A 26,298-nucleotide genomic window follows, 5' to 3' on the forward strand; every position below is an offset into this window, starting at 1 on the left:
CAAGCCGATTTTATCCTGTAGAGGAGCAGGCCATCCACACTTTCCAGATGTTTCCACAAAGGAGCCAGGTGGCAAAAAAGGCCCAGTCAGTGGTACGCATATCAGAATCCAGAGTCATCACCCTCACCCTTGTTACATACCAGAGATAAACTTTGTAACCAATAAAGGGTCTTGTGTCCCAGACACCTTCCCTAAAATTAAACTGGACTATTCCAATTCAGTTAAACATCAGATCAGGCAACTTCTGCCTATTTATAATCACACTGGTATACAAATAGCAAATTTATAAAGTGGTCAAAGTTAAAGAGTGATTAAATGGGTATCTTCACACATGAACACTGCACTATATTTTTAGTGCTCTCACTAGTCCCCTGAATGCCAGTCTCCCACTATGTCAGCATGCATTCCCCTGCTCACAAGACACCACTATGGAGAGAGTGGCTGGAAATGTCTCTGCAATGGAATGATTCTGTAGTTTTCCGAATTGGTAGCAATTGTAGTAGCTCCCCTCCCCCTGTTTCTACGACCCTTCCCCTTGAATGCAGTTTGCTTTGCATGACAGTTTTGCATTGGAATGGCATTAGTTTTGTTCTGTTGAGCATGACCTTTTTGTTTTGGGGGGTCAGTTTTTAATTTCTATTTCCTTTTCTTTCTTCAATGTCTGCCGCACCCTGTTTCGTCTCCTCCATCCGTCTGGTCGCCGTGGTTCTGCTGCTCCATAACAATGCATTGTGGTCCTGCCCACACCCACACACAAATGCCCACCTTCTTTCCTTCCAAACTCCACTCTCCCACCCATGTTCATCGTTTTATTTTTTAAAAAAATATATCAAAAACAAAACTCAAATGGTGGATGCCACGGTGCTTATTGTCGAATCAGGGTGAAAATTCCTTCCTACAGGCAACGGTAGAAAAACTGGGACCTTTGCCACGCATCCTCACAGACATTGCGAAGGCTACAACAAATCCCACACCGATCCAGCAGCAGTTGAGACGTTTGGCAGATCACAACTCAAGCCCCAATGTCAGCCTCTCCTCAGGGCTGCAAAAAATATTTGAGGACCCTGCTGACAGGTATGCTGTGCCTAGCTATCACTGGAGTTATGTGGCTATAGGGAAGACTCATCCAGAGCTTGGGAAAGTTCCTTTTTTGAACTACAACTCCCATCAGCCCCAGCCAGCATGGCCACTGGATTGGGCTGATGGGCGTTGTAGTTCAAAAAAGGAACTTTCCCAAGCTCTGCTCATTCCTATCTAGATAGATCAGCCATCTTAGAAAAAAAAAATCAAGGCTAATAGGGGTGAGATCTTGGCTTTGCTTAATATAGGGCTGAGGAATGTGTGGCTCTCCAGGTGTTGGATTGCAGCTTCCATCAGCTATAGCCAGCATGGCTAACAACTAGGGGTGAAAGGAGTTGTAATCCAGTAACATCTGGAGAGCCACAGGTTCCCCACCTCCAGCGTCCAAATGATAATTTTAAATATGAACAAGCCATGTACTGAACCCTTGGTAGCCGGGTAGCTCGTAACCACAATGTGTGACCCAGGAGAGATCTTGGCCAAGCTGGACTCTCATGGACTGGGTTTCCCATATTATATAGTAACCATTATATTCATTTATTCATTTATTAGATTTATGTCCTGCCCTTCCTCCCAGTAGGAGCCTAGGGCAGCATTGTAGCTTAAAAGTGCTCCATAGTCATTATCTCAACAGTCCTGACTACAGCTCTGATAAGCCAGTTATATCATTTCTATGCATATGTGAGAGAAATTCATATAGGGGCTTCATGGACCACAGATCAGACTCTTAGCCATACTAGCTTTCACTTTATAATAATTCCCATCCCAAAGCAATTTAATGTAAAGTTGTGAATAGTTAATGCCCTGTGGCAAGTGAGAACAATCTTCCAGCAACCAGGTAGGCAAGCTATACCAAAGGTGTCCCCCCCCCCATCATTCTTTTTAGGCCACAGTTGCGTAATATATGTATGGACAGGCAGGACTTGTCTGCAGAGATAACAACTTTAACAAAGCTTAGCAAGGTTTACCTGTTTTGTCCATACCGTCAGTCAGATTAGAAAGTTAAAACTGATATATTTCTCCCACCATCTCCATTTAATACGTGCTTATGGGTGATGCTGTCATTCTCAATATGCACTACTGAAGGTAAACCCACGGTTGTAGTGACTCTGTAATTAATTCATGTGGAATTACATGGTAATAGTGAGGTTAGCATGCTGAAATAAATTCCTTCATTTGGGAGTTTTGACTCTGCTTCTGTTACCGTTGTGGGCAGTTTTTGAACCTATAGTCTAGCAATGTGTCTTCTGTAGTTTCCATTTTGATGGCAAGTCACCTCGTGGGCTTTGCCACAGTATGGGGGTAGAGCTTTAGCTGTGGAATCTGAAATTGGGTTCATCTTCAAATTCTGAGATAAATATAGTCAAGACTATGTAGGTGGAAGGAGGAAGTGTCTGGGAATGGGAAACTTGACCTTTATCGTTTTCACTTAAAACTTAAGCTGTTAGCTAGGAAGCAGAAAGCACTCATTGTGCGGACAATGCAAGGGATACAATCCATCCAAAATTAATCATATTTGTAAGTTCTGTTGTTTTCTATTGTTTTCAATTGAAGCTTATGTTTAGCTCTCTCCCATGGAAACTTACAAGCATTTAATTTTGGCTAGATTGTGCTCAAGATGTTGAAGGCCCAGATCTTTAGGGTTAGGGTATCACAGCCTTGTGAACTCCCTTTCCCCTAATGGGCACTTGTCTCCTGTACAAGGGAAGAGAAAAGTGAAAGTTTCCACTTCCACAGATTGATCCTCATCTGTTTAAGCTAACTTTAGTAGAACAAGCCATAGTTAATAACTAATGTGAAACTGTGTTTTAGTCAAAACTGAAGGCAGGTACTTTCACTCTCTTCCTCTCATACACAAAGGAGTAGGAGAGTGGGGAGCATATGAGTCTGGTAGCTTGCCACACCTTTGTTTGTAACCAAGTGAACCATGGTTTAGGTGATCTTCTGTTCCTTTGACTGTTTTTTTTAAAAGGGGGAACTGCATTTTTGTGGGGCACACTTCTGATCTCCTGATCTATAAAAAAATAATATTTCTTTTCCACTCCACAGTGAGCTCAAACTGAAGTTGCCAACCCAAGAAAGCGAAGGGTATTTCAAAGGCAAGTTGCTGTTGATTCAACAGGCGTCATCGCGAAGCGTGACTTACTCAGACAAGGGTGACGAGACTAACATGTCAAACATCCGAAGCATATCACTGATGGATCTCCAAGATCCCAGTGTCATGCAGTGTGATCCTGGATCCATGATGCATGATGCTCCTGTACGTTTATCTGGTAGCCAGCTTTCAGTCATCCAGGTGGCGAACATCAAACAGCTCCACAGCACACCACAGAGTGCCCCTCAGGTCAGGAGGCCTCTGCACACAGCACTAAACCAGCAGGGCAGTCTGCAGCCCCTTTCCTTCCAGAACCCTGTTTACCATCTCAACAATCCTCCTCAGCCAATGCCAAAGGTGTCCGTGGCCTCCAGTTTGGAGAACTTGAGCGTCACTAGTTCCCAAAGCCAGAACAGTGAAGAACTTAAACTCAGTGGACCTAGCAACAGCAGCATGGAGGACTTCACCAAACGCAGCACACAGAGTGAGGATTTTTCCCGGCGGAGCACAGTAGTGGACAAACATGTGCCCATGGCTTTAGCTCGCCAGAACAGCACTGGGCAGGCCCAAATCCACAAAATGGACCAAGCAGGGCTGGGTGCGAGAGCCAAGGCACCCCAGTCACTTCCCCATAGTGCTTCTCTGAGAAGCACAGGGAGCATGTCTGTAACATCTGCCACCATGGCAGCAGAGCCTATTCAGAATGGAAATCGCTCCCGGCAGCAATCCTCCTCCTCCCGGGAGAGCCCAGTTCCCAAAGTGCGAGCCATCCAACGCCAGCAAACACAGCAGGTGAGATTGTAGTCTGCACTGGTACCTCTGAACTTGAGGCTAGGTTTTTTGTATGTGTTCTTGTATGATAGGAGAAGCAGAGATTGGTTTGCATCAGACATAGGTGGCTGGCCTGCAACACAGGTACCATAAGAGACACAAGCAGCAGTCGTTTATGGCACTCCTGGACAGGAACAGGCTGGCCTATAATCTTAGGAGTGGCATAGTCTGGCCTGCTATTTCAGTGTATTGCTGCTACCTGCTGTCTAGACTAAAGGCAAAGCTACTCCAAGGTACTTGGGTGGGGGCTGCATATGTGCCATAGTGCGCACAAGAGTGTCACTTTCTCATTTTAGGTATTGAGTTGTCAAACATTTACCGAAAATATATGCTACCAGTGGCATAGACCAGGGGATGCAATTTTCCATTTGCATTGGGTACCAGTGAACAACTTGCCTTGCAACACTCTAAGCACTTTAAATAAAATGGACACATGATAATCTAAAGTGTGTGTGTGTGTGTGTGTGTGTGAGAGAGAGAGAGAGAGAGAGAGAGAGAGAGAGAGAGAGATCTATACAGAGGAGAAAATGCAAATCATTATCAGAGAGAAAATCTGCTGTTCCTTTTAAAAAAAATAAAATTCCCTCAGAATTGGGTGTGTAGAATGATAATGGCCAGAGTTTTTGTAAGGATTACTGATGAAAATATATGTAAAGTATTCTGAATGTTCCAATGCAATATATAAATGTGAAGCAATATGTAGTGCAAATGTGAGGTAATTATACATAATGGTTAATTTCGTTAATGACAGGGTTTCTAGGCATTCTTGTTAATGCTAAAAAAATGCAATTGATGAAAATTAACAGCAGTTAATTGTATAGGCAGTGTGCCTTGTGTCTGACTATCGGCAAGTCATTAGGATGTCACTGATTGATTTTGGCCAAGAAACCAGTGCGTGTTCTGTAGAGCAAAATAATAAGAATTTGCCATTTGGAAATCTAGCAGCTGCTCTTCTAATGCACGGATCTCCCAGGAATAATCATGAATGTGTGTGTTTGTGCACACATGCATGCATACATGCAGTTATTGCTGGCAAAATCCCTGCCTTGACATAACACCCTATGGAGGAGCATTTGTCTCCTTGGGGTATGTTACTGGAAATGGGTGGAAAATAAACAAGCACTTACTTGAAGGCAATAGAGAGAGAAGAAAAATACGCAGCCCCAGGCTCTTGTTGGGTTTTCCAGTAGCAGTTTCTTACCATCATCAACGCCTGTGCGTGGCTTCTCTGTAGAAGGCACATGAGCCCAGAGCCTTGCAAACTTAATACCCCATAGACTTACTACTGTTGCTCCCTACGCACAGTTTTGTTTCAGAGTTTCCTTCTTGCTCATAACTGAGTGATGTTTGCTTTAAAAATGGTGTTATGAGGTGTCCTGGGTACTGCCTTTGTGCCTCTCCCTCTTACGGAGTTGCTGTTGCTACAATCAGTACAGTTGGCTTGACCTTGCAAGTGGTTGCTCAGATTTCCACTTCTTTTCCCCTCCTTTTCCACTCCCAAGTCTTGTAGATTTTAATCCATTTGTAGCTTGTTCAGTGCCTGTAAAAGTGATTAGTTGTCTGTATTTCAACCATTTGCAGGCATAAGGGCTGTTGATTAAAATGCCAGTATGTATTTGTAATTGCAAATTATGCCATGGAATTCTCCCCCAAATGTGACCATTTCTATGTGGGCATGTTTGATTTCCAGATTCCCAATTCCTTATTCATTATTGTTTGTTTCCAGCAACAGAGGCTGGCCCTTGACTGGCTTCAAGAGTTCACTTTGCGTTCTGTACTTCTCTTGAGCAAGTAGGAGAGGAACAAATGCAAACAGCAGCGGTAGCATAATATCTTCATTAGAACCAAGTATAACTCACAACATAGCAAACTTCTGAGTTTCACGGAACTCTTTTTCAGGCAGGATGTTAAGCAAAAAAGGAGGCTGGAAAAACGAAACAATGTTGTTGGTACAGAACATAGCGGAAGCCCTGTCTACAATATGCAACAGCCTGAAAATAGTGATTCAGGAAGCTCTGTGAGGATTAATTCAGTTACTTGAATTAAAAATCGCAGCTTGCTCCGAATCATGGATACTAGGACAAAGATGCAAAGGCTGCTCTCACTTTTAAAACACAAAAGCTAGCAATTATTCAGATCTAATTGGAACACATGGGTCTCTTGAAAGCAGAAGTAAAGAGAAACATGTTAACAAAGCTAGAGATTCATTTTAAGTGGTGACAAATGCGATTTTCAATCATCTTTCCTCCCCTTTCCCTTTCTTCCTGGGGCTTATGATGGTTGTTCAATCATTTAATATGGAGGACTTGTTTGTATGCAGTCTGCGGTTTTAAGTCAGTTGATAAACACACACGCACACACACATGATATTTTTTTATAACGCTTTTGTTATTCCCAAGTTATGATCAATTATCGTGATAAAATGCATTGGACAACTTCACGGGGTTAGCTTTTTGTGGATGGAAATGGAATACAGAAATGGATGGAGAGAGGCATATACTTAAAGAATAATCACAGTGGGTTCTTTCATATCACAGTTTTAATTACAAATGCTACAACAACAGGAGTTCAAATACTGAATCAGTCTCATTGTAGTGTAGCTCCTTCCTCTGCGTTCATAAAAGTGTTTTCAAGTGGATTGCCTGCCTTGGATAAACTTATACATGTATAAGAAAATAAGACGAGCCTGCTGGATCAGGCCAGTGGCCCATCTAGTCCAGCATCCTATTCACATAGTGGCCAACCAGATGCCCATGGGAAGCCCGCAAGCAGGACCTGAGAGAGCACTCTCCCCTCTTCTGGCTTCTAGCAACTGGTTTTCAGAAGCGTACTGCCACCGACTATGGAGGCAGAGCATTGCCATCATGGTTAGTAGCCATTAATTGCCTTATCCTCCATGAATTTCTCTAATCCTCTTTTAAAGCCATCCAGTTTGATGGCCATCCCAGTCTCTTGTGGGAGTGAATTCCATAGTTTAACTAGGTGCTTTGTGAAGAGAAGTACTTTTGTCTGTCCTGAATCTTCCAACATTCAGCTTCATTGGATGCCACGAGTTCTAGTATTATGAGGAGAAAACGTTTTCTCTATCCACTTTCTCCATGCTATGTATAATTTTATATTCTTCTATCATGTCACCTCTTACCTTTTCTCTAAACTAAGAAGCCCCAAATGGTGCAACCTTTCCTCATGTGGGAGTCACTCTATCCCCCTGATCATTTTGGTTGCCCTTTTCTGAACCTTTTCCAGTTCTATAGTATCCTTGGTTGTTGTTGGTTTTTATGATTTTAGCAATGTGCTCAAATTCTTTTTTAGCATCCCTTATTGTTTTCTTTTGCCAGAGTTTTATTCTGCTGATTTGGTCAAGACTTCCTTTTTTTTTTGAAGAAAGACTTCTTGCCTCTAATAGACTCTGTTTGTTAACCATGCTAGCATTCTCTTGGCCCTGGTGGTACCTTTCCTGATCTGCTCCAGTTAAGCGTCTAATGTTGTGTTTTAAAACAACTTCCAAGCATTTTGGGGTGATATGACCCTCTTGATTTTGCCTTTCAACTTTCTTTTTACCAGTCCTCTCATTTTTCGGAAGTTTCCTCTTTTGAAGTCAAATGTGACCGTGCTGGATATTTTTAATTGACCATTTATTTGTAAGTTTAATTTAATTTAATAACAGTATGGTCACTGCTCCCAAATACTTCAACAACACTTAATAAATGTATATTATATACAGCCACAAGAGTGACTGTATACTATAGTCAGCATGGATTTTTCGCATTCCGCAGTGTTAAATTGAAAATACCCATCATGCCATTCTGATGCTTCCTGTAAACTCATTAGAAAACAAAACCTTACAAAACGTATAGTCTTGAACTCAGAAACACTTGCTTAACAACTCTAAATTTTCATGGAGATACACAAAACAGTCAAGAGACAATAGAGAGAGAGAAACCAGACCCCTTTTGGACTTTTTTCTCTGAGAGTTCTCATAATCTGTTAATTAAAAATCTGCCATGTTCACAGAGTACCTGTAATCCTATCACTGACCTTGCCCCATACTCTGACCTTCATCTTCTGCAGTTTAAAAGTTTTAAAAAATGCCTGGCTGGTTTTAATTAATTGAAGAAATTTAGCAGTGAACTGAATGATAAAGCATGCTCAGTAAGGATCATAGAATCATGGAGTTGGAAGGGGCCTTGTAGGCCATCGAGTCCAACCCCCTGCTCACAGCAGGAAATCCACAGCTAGAGCATCTCCCGCAGATAGCTGTCCAGCCTCTGCTTGAAGACATCCAGCGAAGGGGATCCCACCACCTCCCTAGGCAGCCAGTTCCATTGCCGAACTGCCCTTACTGTGAAGAAGTTCCTTCTAATGTCCAATCTGAATCTACGCTCCTGCAACTTAAAACCATTAGACCTAGTCCTACCCTCTGGGGCAGCAGAGAACAAATTTGTACCCTCCTCTATGTGACAGCCCTTCAGGTACTTAAAGAGTGCAATCATGTCACCCCTCAGCCTTCTCTTCACCAGACTGAACATGCCAAGTTCCTTCAACCTTTCCTCATAAGACTTGTTCTCCATACCGGCTATCATCCTTGTCGCCCTCTTCTGAACCCACTCTAACTTGTCTATATCTTTCTTAAAATGAGGCGCCCAGAACTGAACGCAGTATTCCAGATGAGGCCTGACTAATGCAGAATATAGTGGGACTATTACTTCCCTCGACCTGGAGACTATAGCTCTGTTTATGCATCCCAAAACCGCGTTTGCCTTTTTTGCCGCAGCATCACACTGCTGGGTCATGTTCAACTTGCGATCCACTGCAATTCCAAGGTCCTTCTCACACGCACTACTGCTAAGCCAGGTATTTCCCATCCTGTACCCATTAGTGTTCTAAAAGCCAGACTCACAGCTGCTTGGCTTGCCTAATCAGGGGGCCACACCCACACCAGACCTTTATTTCACTTTAGACAGTCATGGCTTTACCCAAAGAATCCTGGGAAATGTAGTTTGTGAAGGGTGCTGAGAGGAGGCTCCTATTCCCCTGACAGAGCTTCAGTGACCAGAGTGGTTTAACAGTCAGCCACTCTGACTGAAGCTCTGTGAGGAGAACAGGGCCTTTTCTAGCAACTTTCAGCAGCACCCTTCAGTAACTACACTTTACAGGATTCTTTGGGAGAAGCCATGACTGTGTAAAGTGACATAAATGTCTGGTGTGGATGTGGCCAGGGACAGCTTTGGTTTAAATTTGGGTGGGAGGCCACATGTGCCTGCTGTAGAATAAAAAGGTGGGGGAAACCCTGAAAAAGAATGATACTGTTCACAGTGTTTTTCTTTTGGAAAGAAAAGGGTTTTCCCCTTTGCCCAGTGCCCACTCATCCAATCTCCTACCCTCCCCCTCCCCTCCCCCTACCCTCCTTGCCCCTCCTCCAGGTCAGTTTAACCTATCCTAAGCATGATTGCACAGGAGTAAATCCCACTGAACTCAAAAAACAGGCAAATAATCAAACCTGCCCTCCCCTCCTCTTCCCTCCTATCCCCTCCTTCTTGTCCCTTTCCACCTCCTTCCTTTCCCCTCCCTTCACTCCTCCCTCCCCCTCCCCCTCCCCCTCCAATCTTCTCCCTCCTCCTCTCCTTTCCTTCTGCCCTCCCCCTCCCCCATGGTCAGTTTTACCTATCCTAGGACTACGAGCTAGGAGACCAGGATTCGATTTGCCACACAGCCATGAAGCTCACTGGGTGACCTTGGGCCAGTCACTGCCTCTCAACCTCAGAGGAAGCAGAGCTTGGAAAAGTTACTTTTTTGAACTACGACTCCCATCAGCCCCAGCCAGCATGGCCACTGGATTGGGCTGATGGGAGTTGTAGTTCAAAAAAGTAACTTTTCCAAGCTCTGAGAGGAAGGCAATGGTAAACCACCTCTGAATACCGCTTACCATGAAAACCCAATTCATAGGGTCACCATAAGTCGGAACTGACTTGAAGGCGGTCCATTTCATTTCCAAGCATGATTGCATGGGAGGAAATCCCATTGCACTCGATAAGCATGCAAATGATCAAACCTGCCCTGCCCTCCTCCTCCTCCCTTCCATCACCTCCTTCCCCCTCCCCCTGCTTCTGCTCTCCTCTCCTCCCTTTCCCTCCCCCTTCCTTCACCCCTCCCCTTCCAATCCCCTCCTTCCTCCTTCCCCCTTCCTCCTTCCCTCTATTCTCCCCTCCCCCTCCTCCTTCCCTGTGGACAGTTTTATCTATCCTAGCCATGATTGCAGGGGAGTAAATCCCATTGAACTCAATGAGCATGCAAATGAACAATCCATTCTCAGCAAACTTGCACAGGTTCCCATTCCTTACCTCTTAGATTAAAAAGCAGAGAAATTCACTAACAGGCAAAAAACTTTGCAGTTTAAGAACATACCCTATAGCCAACAGATATTTCTATCAAACTTTAAATAGCAGGGAAATTGGGCAGCTATAATGAATGCACCAGAGTAGCAGGAGACCTGACCTCCTCTCTATTGTACTGCTCTTCAAATTTGTAAAAATGCAAACACAATTTGGGTTGGTCTTTCACAGTCCAGTCCATTTCCTGTGTAGCTTAGAAGAATTTGGTAACATGTGCCTGTGAGCATATGGTGAGTTGTGGCAACACCTGCAAATAGCCCAAATAACAGAAACAAGACATGTGCTGTGCTGATCTTGTTTTAGCACGGAGGAAGCAACAATATTAAAACAGTTGATATAGTTCATATAGTCACTTTAAATATGTTTGATTTACTTTGTAATTTTGTTTATTTATTATTTGATTTTTATCCTTCCTCCCAGCAGGAATCCAGGGTAGCATAGTGAAGTTTCCTAGAGTAAAACATTTTCTTTTGCTTCCGTTTCTGTGAATATGTGAAGTACAGCAATACTGAAAATACATGAAAAAATACATGAAAAAAACCTCCAAAAACAATTGTGGAATAATAGCACTGACTATTCTGCAGAATAGTTTCCAATGGACATGAGGAGTGTCTCAGTTTACAGAAGATAAAACATTGGGAGGTGAAATATATTCTAGCAAAATTCTAGGTGTACTCTATGTTTTTAATTGATCATGCCCACCTTTTCTTAAGTGGAGTAGTTTAAGTATAGCAGGCTGAAAACATGCATCTTGGGCAGGCCAAGTTTGTTTTTTTTCAACAGTTAGATTCATTGCTTAAGTAGCAACATATTGTAATCAGTCTGATTTTACATCCAACTGCAGTTTCAGTTTCAACTGTTAATGCACCCAAAATAGAAATAGAGCATAACCTCCAGTTAGAAACACAAAAGGCTGTCTTCTCCACCATATGACATTGACCAATAAAAAGGCTTTGAAATTAATTTTAAAAAATTGACACAGATTTCTAGGATACATAATGAGAGAAATATAATTTTCTAGTTCATATTCTATGTAGAAACATTAGTAAAACAGCAAAGAAGCAAAGTAAGAAGAACACCAACTAACATACAAAAATACATTTCTCTATCTTTGGAGATGGCAGGTGTTGCCACCACTCACCATATGTTCAGAGGCACATGTTACCAAATTCTTTCCAGCTACACAGGAAGTGGATTGGACTGTGAAAGACTAACCCAAATTGTGTTTGCATTTAACAAATTTGTAGGGAAGTACAATATCTCAGAGGAGGTCAGGTCTCCTGCTCCCCTGGTGCATTCACTATAGCTGCCCAATTTCTCTGCTTTTTAAAGTTTGATAGAAATATCTGTTGGCTATAGGTACATTCTTAAACCACACTTTTTTTTGCCTATTAGTGAATTTATTTTAAATGTTCAGCTTTCACATTATTTTATTAAAAGATAGAAACAATTTTTAAAACTATGCAAAATTGCTTCAAAGATTGGAAGGAGGTTGACAATAGCCAACTGGTATCCTCCACAATCAGCTTTTCCTCAGTGCAAACTGAACCACTCTGAACATTTACAAAACTGGTTTTCCAGAGCTCTCCTTAGGAGAAGGAAAAGTATATTCATACTAAACATGGTGAGGGTACCAACTATTCTAAAAATGTTACAGCCGTTGTCTTCATCTTAAATGGGATAGCTGTGGTTGCATGAGCATAATTATCTGTTCCCTCCTGCACTCTCATCTTCCTTAGATGAAAGTCTAAGGATCTTCCATAATAAAAATTCCTGACAGTCTTTCTAAGCAAGTCATATCAATTGCAGCAGTCATTCTCTTTCCTGGATAGCAAGGAGGCTCATGTTGCGTATTCCCTATTCCTCATACAATGTTCTTTGCAGGAGAGGGGAACACAGTATCTACTGTAGCGGCTTGTTTAATGTATAGGATTGCAGTTAATAGCAGTCAGCTCTTAGTTGAGTAAGAGCTTTTTGACATCTGCATCTTGCCTTTTGCAGAAATATAGCCATCTTTCCTTGATTGCTTTGTATTATGCACTGCTCACTACTTCCACTGGCAGACCCTAAAGAATCCTCCTAGCAGGAGAGAAGCCACAGTTCCTTATTTCTATCAGAGATCCTTGTGTATTTCACTGTGATTGAATATGTAAAACATATTTATACCACAATTTGCCCCCTGACAATCAGGCATTCCAAAACTGCTTCTAAGAGGATACAATTGCTATAAATTATGACCTGTAGTTTACTTTATGGATTGAGGGAGAAGCTCGGAGATGGTCACTGCATGCAGATAGTCAGATTTTAGTGACGTAAATTGTAATGCAACATTAAGTAAGGTCTTCCATTGTTTCCTGGCCAGATCCATGTCCAGCCTGAACAAATGTTGAAACCTAGGGTGAAACTGCTCAAGATTGTGGCATATTAAAATGGAAGCAGACCTCTTAAAGCAAGTGCATAAGCATTACAAAACCCATCCTGGAATGTTGCATTTGAAAGTATAGCAAAAATTACCTGAAAACATCAGAAATGGTCGCCCCCATGCAAAATTTTGAAGGAAAGTATGATTTGAGAACAGTATCCCTTTGAATGCACTTTTTTGTCTGCCTAAAAGGTCGCAAGTTGCTAAAACAAGTACATCCAAATAGCTCAGTCAGTTTCTCTACGTTGCACGCACAGTCCACATTTAGATTTCTTTCATTACTTCTCAGCAAAGTCATAGCAAACAAAATCATTCTTTCACAATGGCTTTATTAGGATTGCTCTTTATTTGTGATCTGAATAATAAGAGTACCATATTGTTTCCAAGGCGGTGGAGAGGGAAAACATCAAACCTAACTGATAATCTTGCATGTATCTGTCCACTGAATTAATAAAAATACTTTTCTTAGCTACATTCTCATGGGAAGAAACCATATGTAATTGGCTCTGCCCATATGATTCCTTTATACACACATTACTGGAGTGGGGTGAGGCCATGCTATGGAGACAGGCGCTCTCATGCCACTGCCAGAATATATACTGCCCCAGGTACCACTGAGCTTAACCAATAGCTCATGTGGCTCTCCCCCTGGCAAACAATGAGATCGGGAGTCTCTTACACTTTCATGCTCTGCTTGCAGATTCAGTCACCTGTAGACTCTGCCACAATGTCACCTGTGGAAAGGACAGCTGCTTGGGTCCTAAACAATGGGCAGTACAAAGAAGAGGAGGAAGATGCTGAGCAAAACCAAGATGAAGAGAAGCATGCAGAAAAGGTAGCAGCCAGATGCCAGCTCTGAGTCACCTACAACAAGACATTGGAAGATCTGATGGAAGTTTCAGAGTGAAGTGTTGTCACTGTGGTGATGACACCCAGCTCTGTATTTCAGTTATTAAACCTCTGGATGCTTCTATTGTTATATAATATCGGTGTCTGGAAGACAAAGTCAGGTGGATGAGGGCTCACAGATTGAAGCTGAATCCAAAGAAGTCTGAAGTGATGCTAGTAGGATCCCTTTAGGTCCTGGGCAGAGCAGGGGCATTATATAGGGGTGGCCCAAGGGGCCTCGGGGTTCCTTCCTCTGTTTTTCAATTTATTTATTTTTGCTTCACTAGTAGGACAGCTGCATGCACTGCAGTGCTGGTGAGGCCACAGCCACCCATCATCTTTATTTCCCAGAGGCATCTATACATATGCACAGTTGTGCCCTGAGTCCTTCACATACCTAGTGACACTGCTAGGACAGAGTAGGTTTTCCTGTGATTTATGGGATTATAATTTCCCTCATCAGGACAGGTTTGGAGTCTGGAAGTTGTTTTTGATCTAGCTCTACTTGTTGACAAGCAAGTTGTCACAGTAGCCAATAATACTTTTTACTGGCTTCACTTCCTTTCAGGCTCAGCCATTCTTGGACACAGAGGGCTTTGCAATGCTAATCCATGCTTTCATAACCTCCAGACTTGACTATTGTATCACTCTCTGTATGGGGCTGCCCTTGAAGACAACTTGGAAGTTTCAGCTAGTGCAAAATACTAGGGCACACCTTCTTATATGAGGAATTGTGAACACGCCCATTCAATTTTGTTTCACCTGCACTGGGTGCCAAGATGATTCTAGTGCAGTCCAATTCACAATACTATTTTTTACCTGTGAAGCCCTTCAGAGCCTAGGTCCTACATATCTCTGGGAGCCTCTCTTTATATTGTCCTCGACATCACCTTCTATCACCTTCTCAGGCTCTGCTTCAAGTACCAACACCGTATGAAGTAAGAAATGTCACAGAAGCTGTGGAAAGGGATTCCCCCTGATATCCATAATTTGCCCTCTCGATTGGCCTTGCTTATTGGAGGGGGGGGTTGTCTTTTTGTTTGTTTGGTTTTTTTTACAGATTTCTTGTAGTTATTTTTATTGCATACCACCTTGAACACTGGAAAGGTGGCTAATAAATAATGTACACCATTGCCTCCAATCTACAGTATGAACAGGAGATAACCAAGCTCAAAGATCGCCTGAAAATGTCAAGCCGCCGACTGGAGGAGTATGAGCAGCGGCTCCTGGTGCAGGAGCAGCAAATGCAGAAGTTATTGATGGAATATAAGGCTAGGTTGGAAGATAGTGAAGAGCGGTTGCGAAGGCAGCAGGAGGAGAAGGATAGCCAGATGAAGAGCATCATTAGCAGGTGAGGGGAAGAGGGTACTGTCGTGGGAGGGAGGACCTGGAAAGTTTGAAGGAGTAAAAATACTTCTCTGAATTGCATTGTGAGTGTTTAATCGTAATGTGGGGAGTTCCTATGTGAAATGTAACAATAGCTTGCTGAAGGGAAAAATTATCTTTCTTTTGTGCATAGGAGGCTAAGACAAGAGATAAAACACTTGACAAAGTGTTGTGCAAAGAATCTGTAGCAGATCCGGGGAAGGAGCTCAGGAGCTTAATTCTCAAGCATCTGCAGTGCTGTTTAGGTAGACCACACTGCACAGAGCAGACAAGGAGACCTGAATTCAAATGCTAGTTCATCTTCTCATGTTTCCATGGGTGAGCTGTTGCCTTTGAGTTTAGGCTTTCCGTAGCTCCTTGAAAGACTTGGAGCTTGTCCAACTGAAATTGTTGAATGAGGGGTAGAGCGCTTTGAAGTTTTTGTCTTTAAGCCAGTTGCTGGGCTGATCTTTGTTTTTCTGTGATGCCTCAAAGACACAATCAGATTTATTTTCTATATCATTTGCTCTTTTGTAGGTTAATGGCTGTTGAGGAGGAACTGAAGAAGGACCACGCAGAGATGCAGGCGGTCATTGACACAAAGCAGAAAATAATTGATGCACAGGTAAGGCTCCAAGTGCTTTTGTTCACCGGCACAGCCACCGCTGTTCCACTCCTTAGTGTGCCCTGTGACTAATACAGTAAAGGAACTTCTGGAATATGCCTATGGCAGCATCTCGGTGGAGCAAGGCATGGACTATTCCCTTCTTCAGAACAGACTGGCTGTTGCCTTACACACTGTGGATTATGTAGGGTCAAAGCGTGTACCCTCCTGACACTCAAAGCATCATGTAGTCAGAGCTGAGTGCTAAGCTGCTGCTGTTGAGTGCTGTCAGATGTGCAGACAAAGCTTTGGCTTGTGACCTTGGCTGATTGGCTTGGAATGATGCCCATTGTGAGATGTCCTCCTGTGGCACCTGCCTTGTTTGGCATAGGGGGGAAATAGAGTTGCATGTGGCATATAGATGTTTTGGGTGAGTTTGGAAGATTTGCTTGGGCTTCTTTTGCCTCCCTGCTGGGGTGCTCTTATTGGCTCAGTGAGGAGAAAAGAGGATTAAACCACTCATGAAAAAATCACTTTGATCTCTTCCTGTATGCTAATGCTTGTGTGAAATGCCCCTTGCCCTCAGAGCATACAGTTATGTCCCAGTATAGCATATATCATTTCTAGATAATACTTTCCTTAGTGTCTTTAACATCAGCCATATTCCTCTGGCTTTATGCAGGACCATAAAAGGACCATAGAGCAGGAGTGGAGAAACTTTTTCAGCCTGAGGGCCGTATTTCTTTATCAACAACTGTCTAGTGATCACATTCCTGTGATGGGCAGGGCCAGGTGAAAAAGTGGGTGGAGCAGTAGGTGTGGCTTATCTTTGTACAGTAGGCTACATTCTAGCTACATATAAACCAGAGGTTTCTGCATACACACCCCGCCTCCGCTTCCACATTTATCCATCCTCCATCAAGCCAAGTAAGAAGCATTGTCACAATCCAAGGACACACTCCAGCCAGGCAAAGGCACTCAGAGAGTATGGAGCATGGTCGGTTAGGAGAGTGGCTTGGGGGAGAGTCCTGAGGGCCACATTCAGCCCCCAGGCCTAAGCTTCCCCACCCCTGCCATTGAGAATGGGGCTTGTCTTTGACTACTTTTCCTAGATGCTCCATGATAATTCATCAGTTCAAATCTAACCAGAAACACCTGGCTGTAACTCAGACTATTGATTAACTGTTTGTCTGATCTCCTACAGCGAGTGTAAATGTTCTCCAGATGACTTTTTCAGAAGTAGGGATTTATTTTTTCTCTTGGGCCACAACTTGTATAAGCAGGAGGACTGCTGGTTCCTGAGGACTTATTTGCAAGATTGATTTAACTACAGAGCAGCTTGATCGGAGCCGCTTGTTCTTTCCGGAGCAGAGCACAGAGTGCTTTGGGCTGAAAAGGGTCTGTTTCTACACAGAGGGAACATCTCTCTACCAAATGAGTTGTGGTGATAGAAATATGTTATCTGTTTGGGGGCTGTGGACACGTCTCTCCAATATTTAATCATTTGTGGGGGGTTTTCCAGATGGTGGCTGGGAGCAGGGACACTGATAGGTACATATCAAAGCTGCCTGGCTCTCCCACAGCTGCAAAAAAATCTGGCTGCAGGTGCTGTGGCCATTGCAGCAAATCAGTGGGAAGCAAAAGCCCTAAATTGGACTCCTAGTTTGCTGAAGAGTGTTTGCTTTACCTCACAACACTTGCTCTGAAGCATGGAGCCATCACCCTTACAAAATCAGAAGGAGCAGCAAGGAATCTGCTTTCTCACCCTTTGCTTAGGATGTTTTGCCCCACATTGTCCTTCTGGCAGCCCCTGTTTTTTAGTCAATCTGTTTTTGCTGGATGGGGAAGGGGGACCCTGGATGTCACTATTTCCCCACCCCCATAAACTAGCAAAGCTTCACTGTGCGCTAAGCTTCCATTTGTAATTGCAAGTGACATCACCACTGTGTTAAATTACAGGTCTTAAATGGGGATGAGATAATTCAAGCAGGCAAGTACACCCAATCAGTTCTCTAGCTGAGCACCACCCTGCCCTGGCCTGGCGCACTCACCTCCCACTACACATTCCAGCTCCTGTCACTCCCTGCACCTCATCCAGATGCAGTTCGGAACGTCCTTGGATTGCCCTGCACTTGCTTTGTGACTGAGGAGGTGTTGTCAAGGCACCCTCTCCTTGAACTCCCAAGCTCATGCCTTCTGGATCAATTTTTGCTTCTTTTAAATTTGAATTGTTGCACAAATAGAATGAAAGGGACAAATGCACCCAAGTTTATATGGCAGCAAAGCAGGATCAGTATTAAAATGAGGTCTGCGGGGTTATCTCAGCAACAGTGAGAGCTTTTCATCTGGAACTTTACAGTCATTCTTTCCAGGTTGACTCTTGAGTCTGCAATGAAAGTTTGTTGTGCTGGAGGGAGCTCCCCTCAATGTAGGTAAAACTGGTCCAGAAACACAGGCTAGATTAATCAAGAGGGTGATCATGAGGCAACCAAAAGTACAGTTTTCCCCAGATTGATTCCAAAGGGCCTTTTGCACACCAAGTAATGTTTAGGGCTCTTAAACAGGGGGACAAAACGTGTCTTAATATAAACAGACCTCCAGTAATCCAGTTTGTGGGACCTGCATTCTGGATTCCAGCAGCATCTATAATGTTGGGCAATCTCAGTTGGTGTCAGAGACTTTGGCTTTGCACCTTTTGAAGTACTGTTCTGTGGTAGAAACTTTGGAAAGATTCTGATGTATTATGGCAGGGAGGAGGAGGTGAAAGACACGAGACAGAAACAAAGCTGATCTTAGGCAAACTTCCTTTATATGTATGGTGTATGGTTAGGTAGACAGATTGAACCGTCAAAAAGGGCCGCCTCTTTTTTTAAACCTCAGCACAATTGCCTTAAGCAGTGAAATAGTGTCTTCTCAAACACATCCCATCTATGTACTGCACTTATGCCTTATGGATTATAAAAAATGGCTAATGTTTCCCCATGGTTGTCAGTGACCAAGACCCACTTTAGACATATCAGAAAAGCAGCAGGGAAGGAAGTGAGAATGTGCTTCCTTTTCACCTTGTTCCAGGCTTCATCCAAAAGAATGAAGATGTATAATGGATATCTTCTCCCTTTATAGGAAGTTGAAGCACATGTCATTTATGCTTCTTTTTGTAATGCATCTCCGAAAAGTCCAAAGCAGCTCTGAGATTATATCAGTCGCTCTGAAACTGTGTACCAGGGCGCACACCATTGTGCCATGAGAGAACCGTTGGGGAAGGAAATTAGTTAAAGGCTCCCAGCAGCCCAAACTGCCCAGCCCACTGAGGTTTCTGAATTTAGCAAAAGCTGTCGAACCTGCTGCATGGACGTTGGTAACTGTGGGCTGCTTCATGTGCAGCCCAGATGCATAGATTAGCAACAGACTGACATGTCAAAGTCCCCACATATCACATGGAGCACACTTTAATTAAATGCAGGCTTCGTTCCTCAGAAATGCAGACCTCAAATTACACATGGCAGTCCCATCCGGGGAGAAGTGCCAGAAGCGTCCTCCTTAAGTGTACACCATGTACCTGCCATGCTGGAAAACCCAGCCCTTTGGCTATGGCATTGCTTTTGGAAATGACCCCACATTGCTGCCGCTGCTTTACCACCTCTCTTCATTTCCATGGGGATTGTGCAAGACCCCATCAACAGCAACAGCAGCACTTAGTGGATTTACTGCCTTTGCCTCTAGAGGAAGTGACTCATTCATTCCTTCATGTTTATGCCCTCTATATATTGCTTCTCCTTCCCTCATTCATGTTGTGCCATGCAGAGCCACTGCATGCTGCATTAGTTGCTATTGAGACAGGAATGCTGAAACACATTTTCCGCTAGAAAGCCCAACAGCCTAACACCGTTACCAGTTTTTGTTTTAAATTAAGATTAAACCAAAGCAGGTCCTTCTTCCTTTTCATTTTGGTTCCTCCCCACTATATAGTGCCAGTGATTTATTTGTCTGTCATTCATATGTGTAGCCTCAGGGCTGGTGCCAAAGGGCGGCCAGGTTGGGTCCTGGCCAAGGGCCCCTGAAGGGCCTCTCCTTAGGGTGTGGGGGTAGTGTTCCCCTTCTGCAATCCTTGGCAGGGTCAACTCCCGACCCGGCTGCAGATTACAAATATGGAGCTGCCAGGGGGCCCCCAGACCGTGTGGGCCTGCGGTGCCCACCCGCTCCACTTACCTATCCTCCCTTTCTGTGAATGCCCTGCACGCTGCGCACATAGCTGCCATCAACCAAGTTGGCAGCAGAGGCTTCTCTAAGGGCTGATGCTCCTACTGCCATCTTTTGATGGCAGGCATATGCGTGCATGCAGCATAGTGCTCATGTATGCCATCAACGAAGATGGCGGTGGGGATATCAGCTCCTTAGAGAAGCCTTTGCCGCCACCTTGGTTGATTGCAGTGACCTGCGTGTCCAACACACAGGGCATTCACAGAAAGAGAGAAGAGGTAGGTGGAGCGGTCCTGCACAGTCTGGGGGAAGGGGCTGGGAGCAGGGGGCCCAGGGCAGGCCAGCACCCAAGGGCCCAGTCATGCCTGGCACTGGCCCTGTATAGTCTTCTATTGTTTTTCTAATGCAGAAACCCACAGTTTTTGATCAAAACCAGAAAGGGCTTTTTGATTTTGTAGAGTCCTGGAGTAACTGAGCTGGAATGGGTCTAAGGAGCCAGGTGCCCTGTTTGTTTTTTGTGTCTTGTCAATGGCATCTTTTCCCTCACTCTACCACCACCCTTTAACACAACCTTTCCACTTCCTCCCCTCTTGCTCCTTCCCATCATTCAGCACTCCATATTTCCAGCTTTTGGCTGCTTTCCTCCACCCCATCCTGTGTTGCTGTTGCTCCCTCACGCTGTTGGCATCTATTTGGATTTATAATTTTTCATGTACCAGGGGTGTATTGCAAGCCCTGTCCTGGAGGATCCCACTCCATACTCCCTGCCTCCACTCTAGAATGAATCCACTCTCTCATATCCTTCTTCTGCCTTTTTCTGTTTTCCTGTGTTCAAAAACTAACCCATTAATTCTCTAGGAACGTGTTCCTAAATGATCCACCACTAAATCAGCTTTTCATAATGGCTAATTGGCAGCTTCCACAGAACAGATGCTGGACAGCAGAAAGAGGCAGGCTCATTTCGTTCTGCTGCAGAGCACTAGCCAGGCTGGATCAGCCTGTGGAAAATATTTCTTTAAAGAATTTATGGTCACCTTGAGACCCAGTTGTTACAGCGTATGAAATCATTAAGGTCATGTTGCAGTGAAGCCAGACAGCTCTGATCTCAATCTATGTGTTTTGTTGCAGGAAAAAAGGATCCTTTCTCTGGATTCAGCCAACACGCGATTGATGAGTGCCCTAACACAAGTGAAGGAACATTACAGCATGCAAGCCCGGAACGGCATTTCCCCCACCAACCCCACCAAGCTTTCCATCACGGAGAATGGTGAATTTAAAAACAGTAGCTGCTAACAGCAACTTATCCCACCGACAAATTGCCCGCTCCTCATTTCTCCCACCCACTCTAAGGCTAGCCACACAACTCCCTCAATGCTCCCCAAAGCAGCCTGCTTCAAAGAAGAATGCTTCAAGGAAAATTGGACAATAGGGATGCAGAGATTGTGTCCCTTGTGTCATTTTAAAGGTAGCGATCCCCCAGCCTGCCACCACCATGCACCAATATATGCATATAGACCTGCCTGGGCTCTTCAACGTTGCCACGGAGAGTCTGGACCACCTTCTCAATTTTGACACGGCTGAGTTTCCAGTCTGCTTCTCTGGTGTTCAGAGCACAGTAGAAGCCTGTGATATGCTTGGATCAGTCTAGGACGGAGTAGGCATCAATGCATTGTCTGTCCAGCTAAGCTCAGAACAAGCTGCTAAATTGTAAATGAGGGAGAAGGGCCACAGGAGCTCATGTTCTGCAGCATGAGAGGATACTTTCAGTAGCAACATTGAAAAGGGGCCCCCTCAGACAGTCTACATGTGTGGATATGTGGCAGTAGCAGGTCTGGGGGAAACCCACCATCTAAAATTCTGTAGCAGTTATAGTCCTTGCATTCCCATTTGCCAAATATCCCCAGAGCCTCCTACGTTAGAGTGGGATGCTTTGTGAAGACTGAGGAGAGTGGAAATAAATCTATGAAATATCTCTTCCACCAGTCTATATATGGACCTAAATTTCCCCTTCCTCTCAGAGCATCTTTTTTCTGAGCCCTGGTTCCAAGGCATTCAATCATGTTGTTGCACACAGTCAATGGCAGTTCCATTCACCACTGCAACATTCCCTCCACCTCTAAATATGAAAGGCTGCTTCTCTTTTTATTTATTTATTTTCTACTTTTATTGATTTTTTTTTAAACTTTAGTGGCATAATATGTAAATTGTGCCCCAAAATTGAACAAAACCCTTCTGTTATCTTAGTTTGTTAATTACCTACATTAAAGCAGTATTTGTGTTGTACCTTATCTTCAGATTCGTTTTCATTCCAAAAGATGATAAAAAGCTTCCAGTTTTCTAGGAAGAATATGTACAGAACTTTTTCTTGCTCATCCACATCGGGGTGATGGAAATAAGCTTACAAATCAACCAACTTTCCTAACCATACCCCAGTGGAGTGTTTCTTCTGGTTCCAATTATGTTATAATAATTTTGGCAGATTTTAACAAATTTCTGATCCTCCATGTTTCTTTTTAGCACACTGCATTGTATGGGAAAGTGAGGAGGAGGAGTTATTAGAGTAGATGTCCCACCTACCACATTTCTGCTGCAAAATGGTTCCCATCCCATCCCATTGTAGCCTCTTCATCAGCAACCTGATTTCCACAATGTGGGTCTGCCACTGGACATCTGTTTTGGCCTGAAAAGAACAATATGTAGTGTAAACAGAAGTTCATCCCATTATCTCCTGAATAATCTTTTGGACCTCCTTCCACTAACATTTTACAATTGTACAATGTCACCAAATGCAAGAATTAAGCCCCGTTTGCCTGACACTTCCAGCATATGCCAGTGATGATCATGTACATTCTTTTAGTTCCTGTAGGCATACTAGTACCACTGGAAGAAAAATTTACACTTCCCCTATTTTCTTGCTACATTTATTGATATCATAGATCTGCTTTACAATTGTCATTCAGTGCTCTACAGATATTTTGGTTGGCACATCCTTTCCCTTATTCATTACCTTGGGATAATAGAGATTTTTGGAGATAAGTCCTTTACATATATTTAAAATTCAATAGGCATTCATATACAATTAGATCCCCAAACACAATTGTCTTTGCACTTTTGGACAGCAAATTTCAAATGTCAGTACTAGAAAAACAAAGAAGGTTGCTCTTGCATTTTATCTTGATTCATTTTATATTAAAAGCCGTTTTTTCAATATGTAAATTATAAAACCTTGTCAGTTTGGCCTTTTGCCATGCACATAATTACAGTCTTCTAACTATGGAAAAGCCTGTGTGATAAATTACAGAAGAGTGAAGTGATGGGATAGGAGTAAGCTATGTATATTTCATAATTTTTTATTATAAAAGTATGCGCTAAAATTTTTCTGTAGCATGACCCATTTCTGTAAGGATCTAGTGTGACTTTGCTGATCCATAAATTAATTGAGATTACTACCTTTTATATCCCAATCATGGCACATCACAGTCGGATCATATGTGCGACTGCCTGTGCTCCTCTTTGTGCCTTCTGCTGCATTGGGATGTTCTTTGCCACTTGAGACCTTATTATTCCAAATAAGGCAATGCATTAAGGATTGAATTAAATCCTTAACTTCTGCTGTGGTATTTTTACAGCCATTGTAAGCAGCAGCAGCAGCGAAGGGGAATTATATTGGCAATAAGTTCATTTTTATTATATCGCAGTCCTACCCAGGCATTCAATGTTTTGTTGAATCCATCCATTTTAATCTTGTCTTATCAGTAGATCAATGGCCCTCCGTGGCGCAGAGTGGTAAGCAGCGGTAACACAGCCGAAGCTCTGCTCACGGCCGGAGTTTGATTCCAACGGAAGGAGGAAGTTGAATCTCCGGTAAAAGGGGTCGAGGTCCACTCAGCCTTCCATCCATCCATGGTTGGTAAAATGAGTACACAGCATATGCTGGGGGGTAAAGAAAGGCCAGGGAAGGAACTGGCAATCCCACCCCATATATACGGACTGCCTAGTAAACGTCGCAAGACGTCACCTAAGAATCGGAAACGACTCGCACTATAAGTGCGGGGACACCTTTACCTTTTTATCAGTAGATCATTCTGGGAGCTAGAAGTCTGCCCTTGCAAGGGTAACTCTTACTCTTCTATTGCACTTTGAAGGGAAACCCCAACAGGCCTGTGGTGCATTTGTGGTGGCAATAGGCTGAAGAAGACACAACACTTAAAGGGCAGTGTTCAACCAACTTTTTGTGCAAGCACAATGGTGTGTCCCTCCCTTGCATGCATCCTGTGACATCCTCAGATCTGCTCCAAGGGTTGGGGGGGGAACCCAGAAAAGATTTACGGGGTGTATGGAGGAGGAGACAGGGAGATTGTTTCATTGCACAAGGAGAAATCCTCACACTGATGGAACAATTGCATTAGTGCTACGCTGAATACTACCCACAGTCTCTGCATCCCTATATTCCATAATCCTTTGAAGCCTCCTAATTTGGAAGCAGAATACTTTTAGGAGCATTAATGGTTACCACAAAGGAGAGAGGAATCTATGTATCTCTGCAAGTATGGCGTCTCCAAGTGAGGGAGGGCTACACTGGAGAAATGCATGCCTCTTTGCCATTTTTATACATGAAGTAATGGGGTGGGATTCCAGATATGCAAAGCAGTAGGCAGCGTTGTGCTAATCATGGTCATGATCCTAGCCTCCCCTCCCCAAAATCATCTTGTTACAGTGAAATCTCCATCCTTCTAATAACTTAGACCCTATACAAGAAGTGGGGAGGAGTGAGAGAGAGAGAGGAGAGCATGTGCTGGTGAAACCTTCTTCCACAAATTCTAGCTGTACAATAGATCTGCTGCCTCCTGGGCCTTAATAAAAATGTTACCTTGCAGGACTCTCTTTTTATTTTTGTTTTGCAATGCTAGCTTTGAATAATTTATTTTGATATGGTTTACCATTTAACACAGTACCTTGTTTCCTTGTTCCCCTCTCTAAACCTGTATTTTTATGCCAGTAGTGCTGGACTCTTTGGGTCTCCAGGACCCACTTCTGCATTTCATTGTCTGGGTTTATTCTAAAGAAGATTTATTTTTGTTCTGTGAATATTTTTGAACAGTTTCTTGTATATGTACAGATATAGATACATTTGAGGTTTTATTGATATTCCTACAAAGAATTCCAAAATAAACTTTAACTTTAAACACTTTGGACTCGGCCTGTATCTGCACTTATGAAAGCTGGAGCAGTGGGAGAACTCCGTTTCAGGTGGGGGTGACTGAAAATAGGTTTCCTAAGAAGTCTCAGAATGATACTTCAGCTATACTTCCAGTCTGGAAACTGAAATGATGAGTGGTTGAACAGAGCAGCAAATCACTGATGAATCTGCATTTCTATGACCTCAGGATCACAGGAGCCATGAAGGAAGATGGGAGGTTTTGGAGACCATTAAAAGCAGCAGAGATCTAAATTTTCAATGGGGGTTGTGCACAAATTGAACTCTGGTAGACTCTGCTCTGAGGGGTTTTGCCCTGGGCACCAAAATATCTTGGCTCAGGTCTGCTCAAGATAGATTTGTGCTAGTTTATGACAAGCAAAGAAAACCAACTCCCAAGTTTTCCTTGAGGAAGTTGCGATATCTAAATCCATTTCAGTCTGGTTACCTACCCACTTGGAGGTTAGATCTGAAACCATGTTGGCTACCTGTGCTGGGAGGTGGAAAGGTCCTGGATCTCTCAGCTGCTTTCATTACTGTTGGCCATGGGATAGCCTTTTGCTGGTATGGGGTTGGGAGGTGCTGCATTTAGTTAAGTGACTCTGGTCTTTCCTTGAGGGTAGGGCTCAGAAGGTGGTCAGTGCTGCTTCATCCTGTAACCAATAGCTTATGAAGTGCCACAAGGATCTCTCATGTTGTTTTAACATTGACATTAAACCACTTGGAGATTTGGGCAAAGTCACATCACAAGTATGTTGATGGTACCCAGCTCTATCTCTTTTTTCATCAGGTCCATGCTAGGAACCTCTTGCCTAAGGCCAGTATTTGAATGGGGGAACATAAATTTAAGATACTACTATCCCACTCTATAGCCAACAACGTTCCAAGAGTGGCTTGCATAAAGCCCATAAACTCAGTAGCAGTAAATAGCAATAAAACAGTAACAGAGAGCAGCATTACAGCCAAGATCCATTTGCTAAAATCCAGCATAAGAAAAAAGTATCAATGAAAGACCAGGGCAATTTAAAAAATCATCTGATGCCCCCCCCATTCCATAAGCAGCTGAGAGAGCCCTGTTTGCTAGATAGGCCTGGAGGAGATTCCCTAATGGGGAGGACTCCTGCTGGTCTTGAGAGGCAGGCCTTCCAATCCTTTTGCCTCCTCTGCAGGGGGAGGAGTCGTCCCACCCTCCGGATAGACCCTGCCTGCGGTCTGAGCTGTTGC

The 26,298-nt window shown here is 43.5% G+C and overlaps 1 protein-coding gene across 8 annotated transcripts in view; it reads left to right on the forward strand.

The window, feature by feature from the left end:
• RASAL2 (RAS protein activator like 2) overlaps positions 1–25,029 on the forward strand; it is a 340,966-nt gene extending 315,937 nt beyond the window's left edge. For 3 of the 8 annotated variants that reach the window (XM_061634210.1, XM_061634211.1, XM_061634212.1), the window contains 7 exons: positions 881–1,074; positions 3,130–3,967; positions 13,521–13,655; positions 14,857–15,059; positions 15,611–15,698; positions 17,637–17,667; positions 21,006–25,028. In XM_061634210.1, the coding sequence (XP_061490194.1) occupies positions 881–1,074; positions 3,130–3,967; positions 13,521–13,655; positions 14,857–15,059; positions 15,611–15,698; positions 17,637–17,667; positions 21,006–21,148 (1,632 nt within the window). In that variant the 3' untranslated portion in view covers positions 21,149–25,028. Of the gene's footprint in view, positions 1–880; positions 1,075–3,129; positions 3,968–13,520; positions 13,656–14,856; positions 15,060–15,610; positions 15,699–17,636; positions 17,668–21,005 lie in introns of all 8 variants that reach the window. The other 5 variants (XM_061634207.1, XM_061634209.1, XM_061634205.1 and 2 more) reach the window with 4 other exon arrangements.
• Positions 25,030–26,298: the final 1,269 nt, after the last annotated feature.

This window comes from Rhineura floridana, chromosome 6 (assembly GCF_030035675.1).
Source record: "Rhineura floridana isolate rRhiFlo1 chromosome 6, rRhiFlo1.hap2, whole genome shotgun sequence".
In the NCBI taxonomy this organism is placed as follows: Eukaryota; Metazoa; Chordata; class Lepidosauria; order Squamata; family Rhineuridae; genus Rhineura; species Rhineura floridana.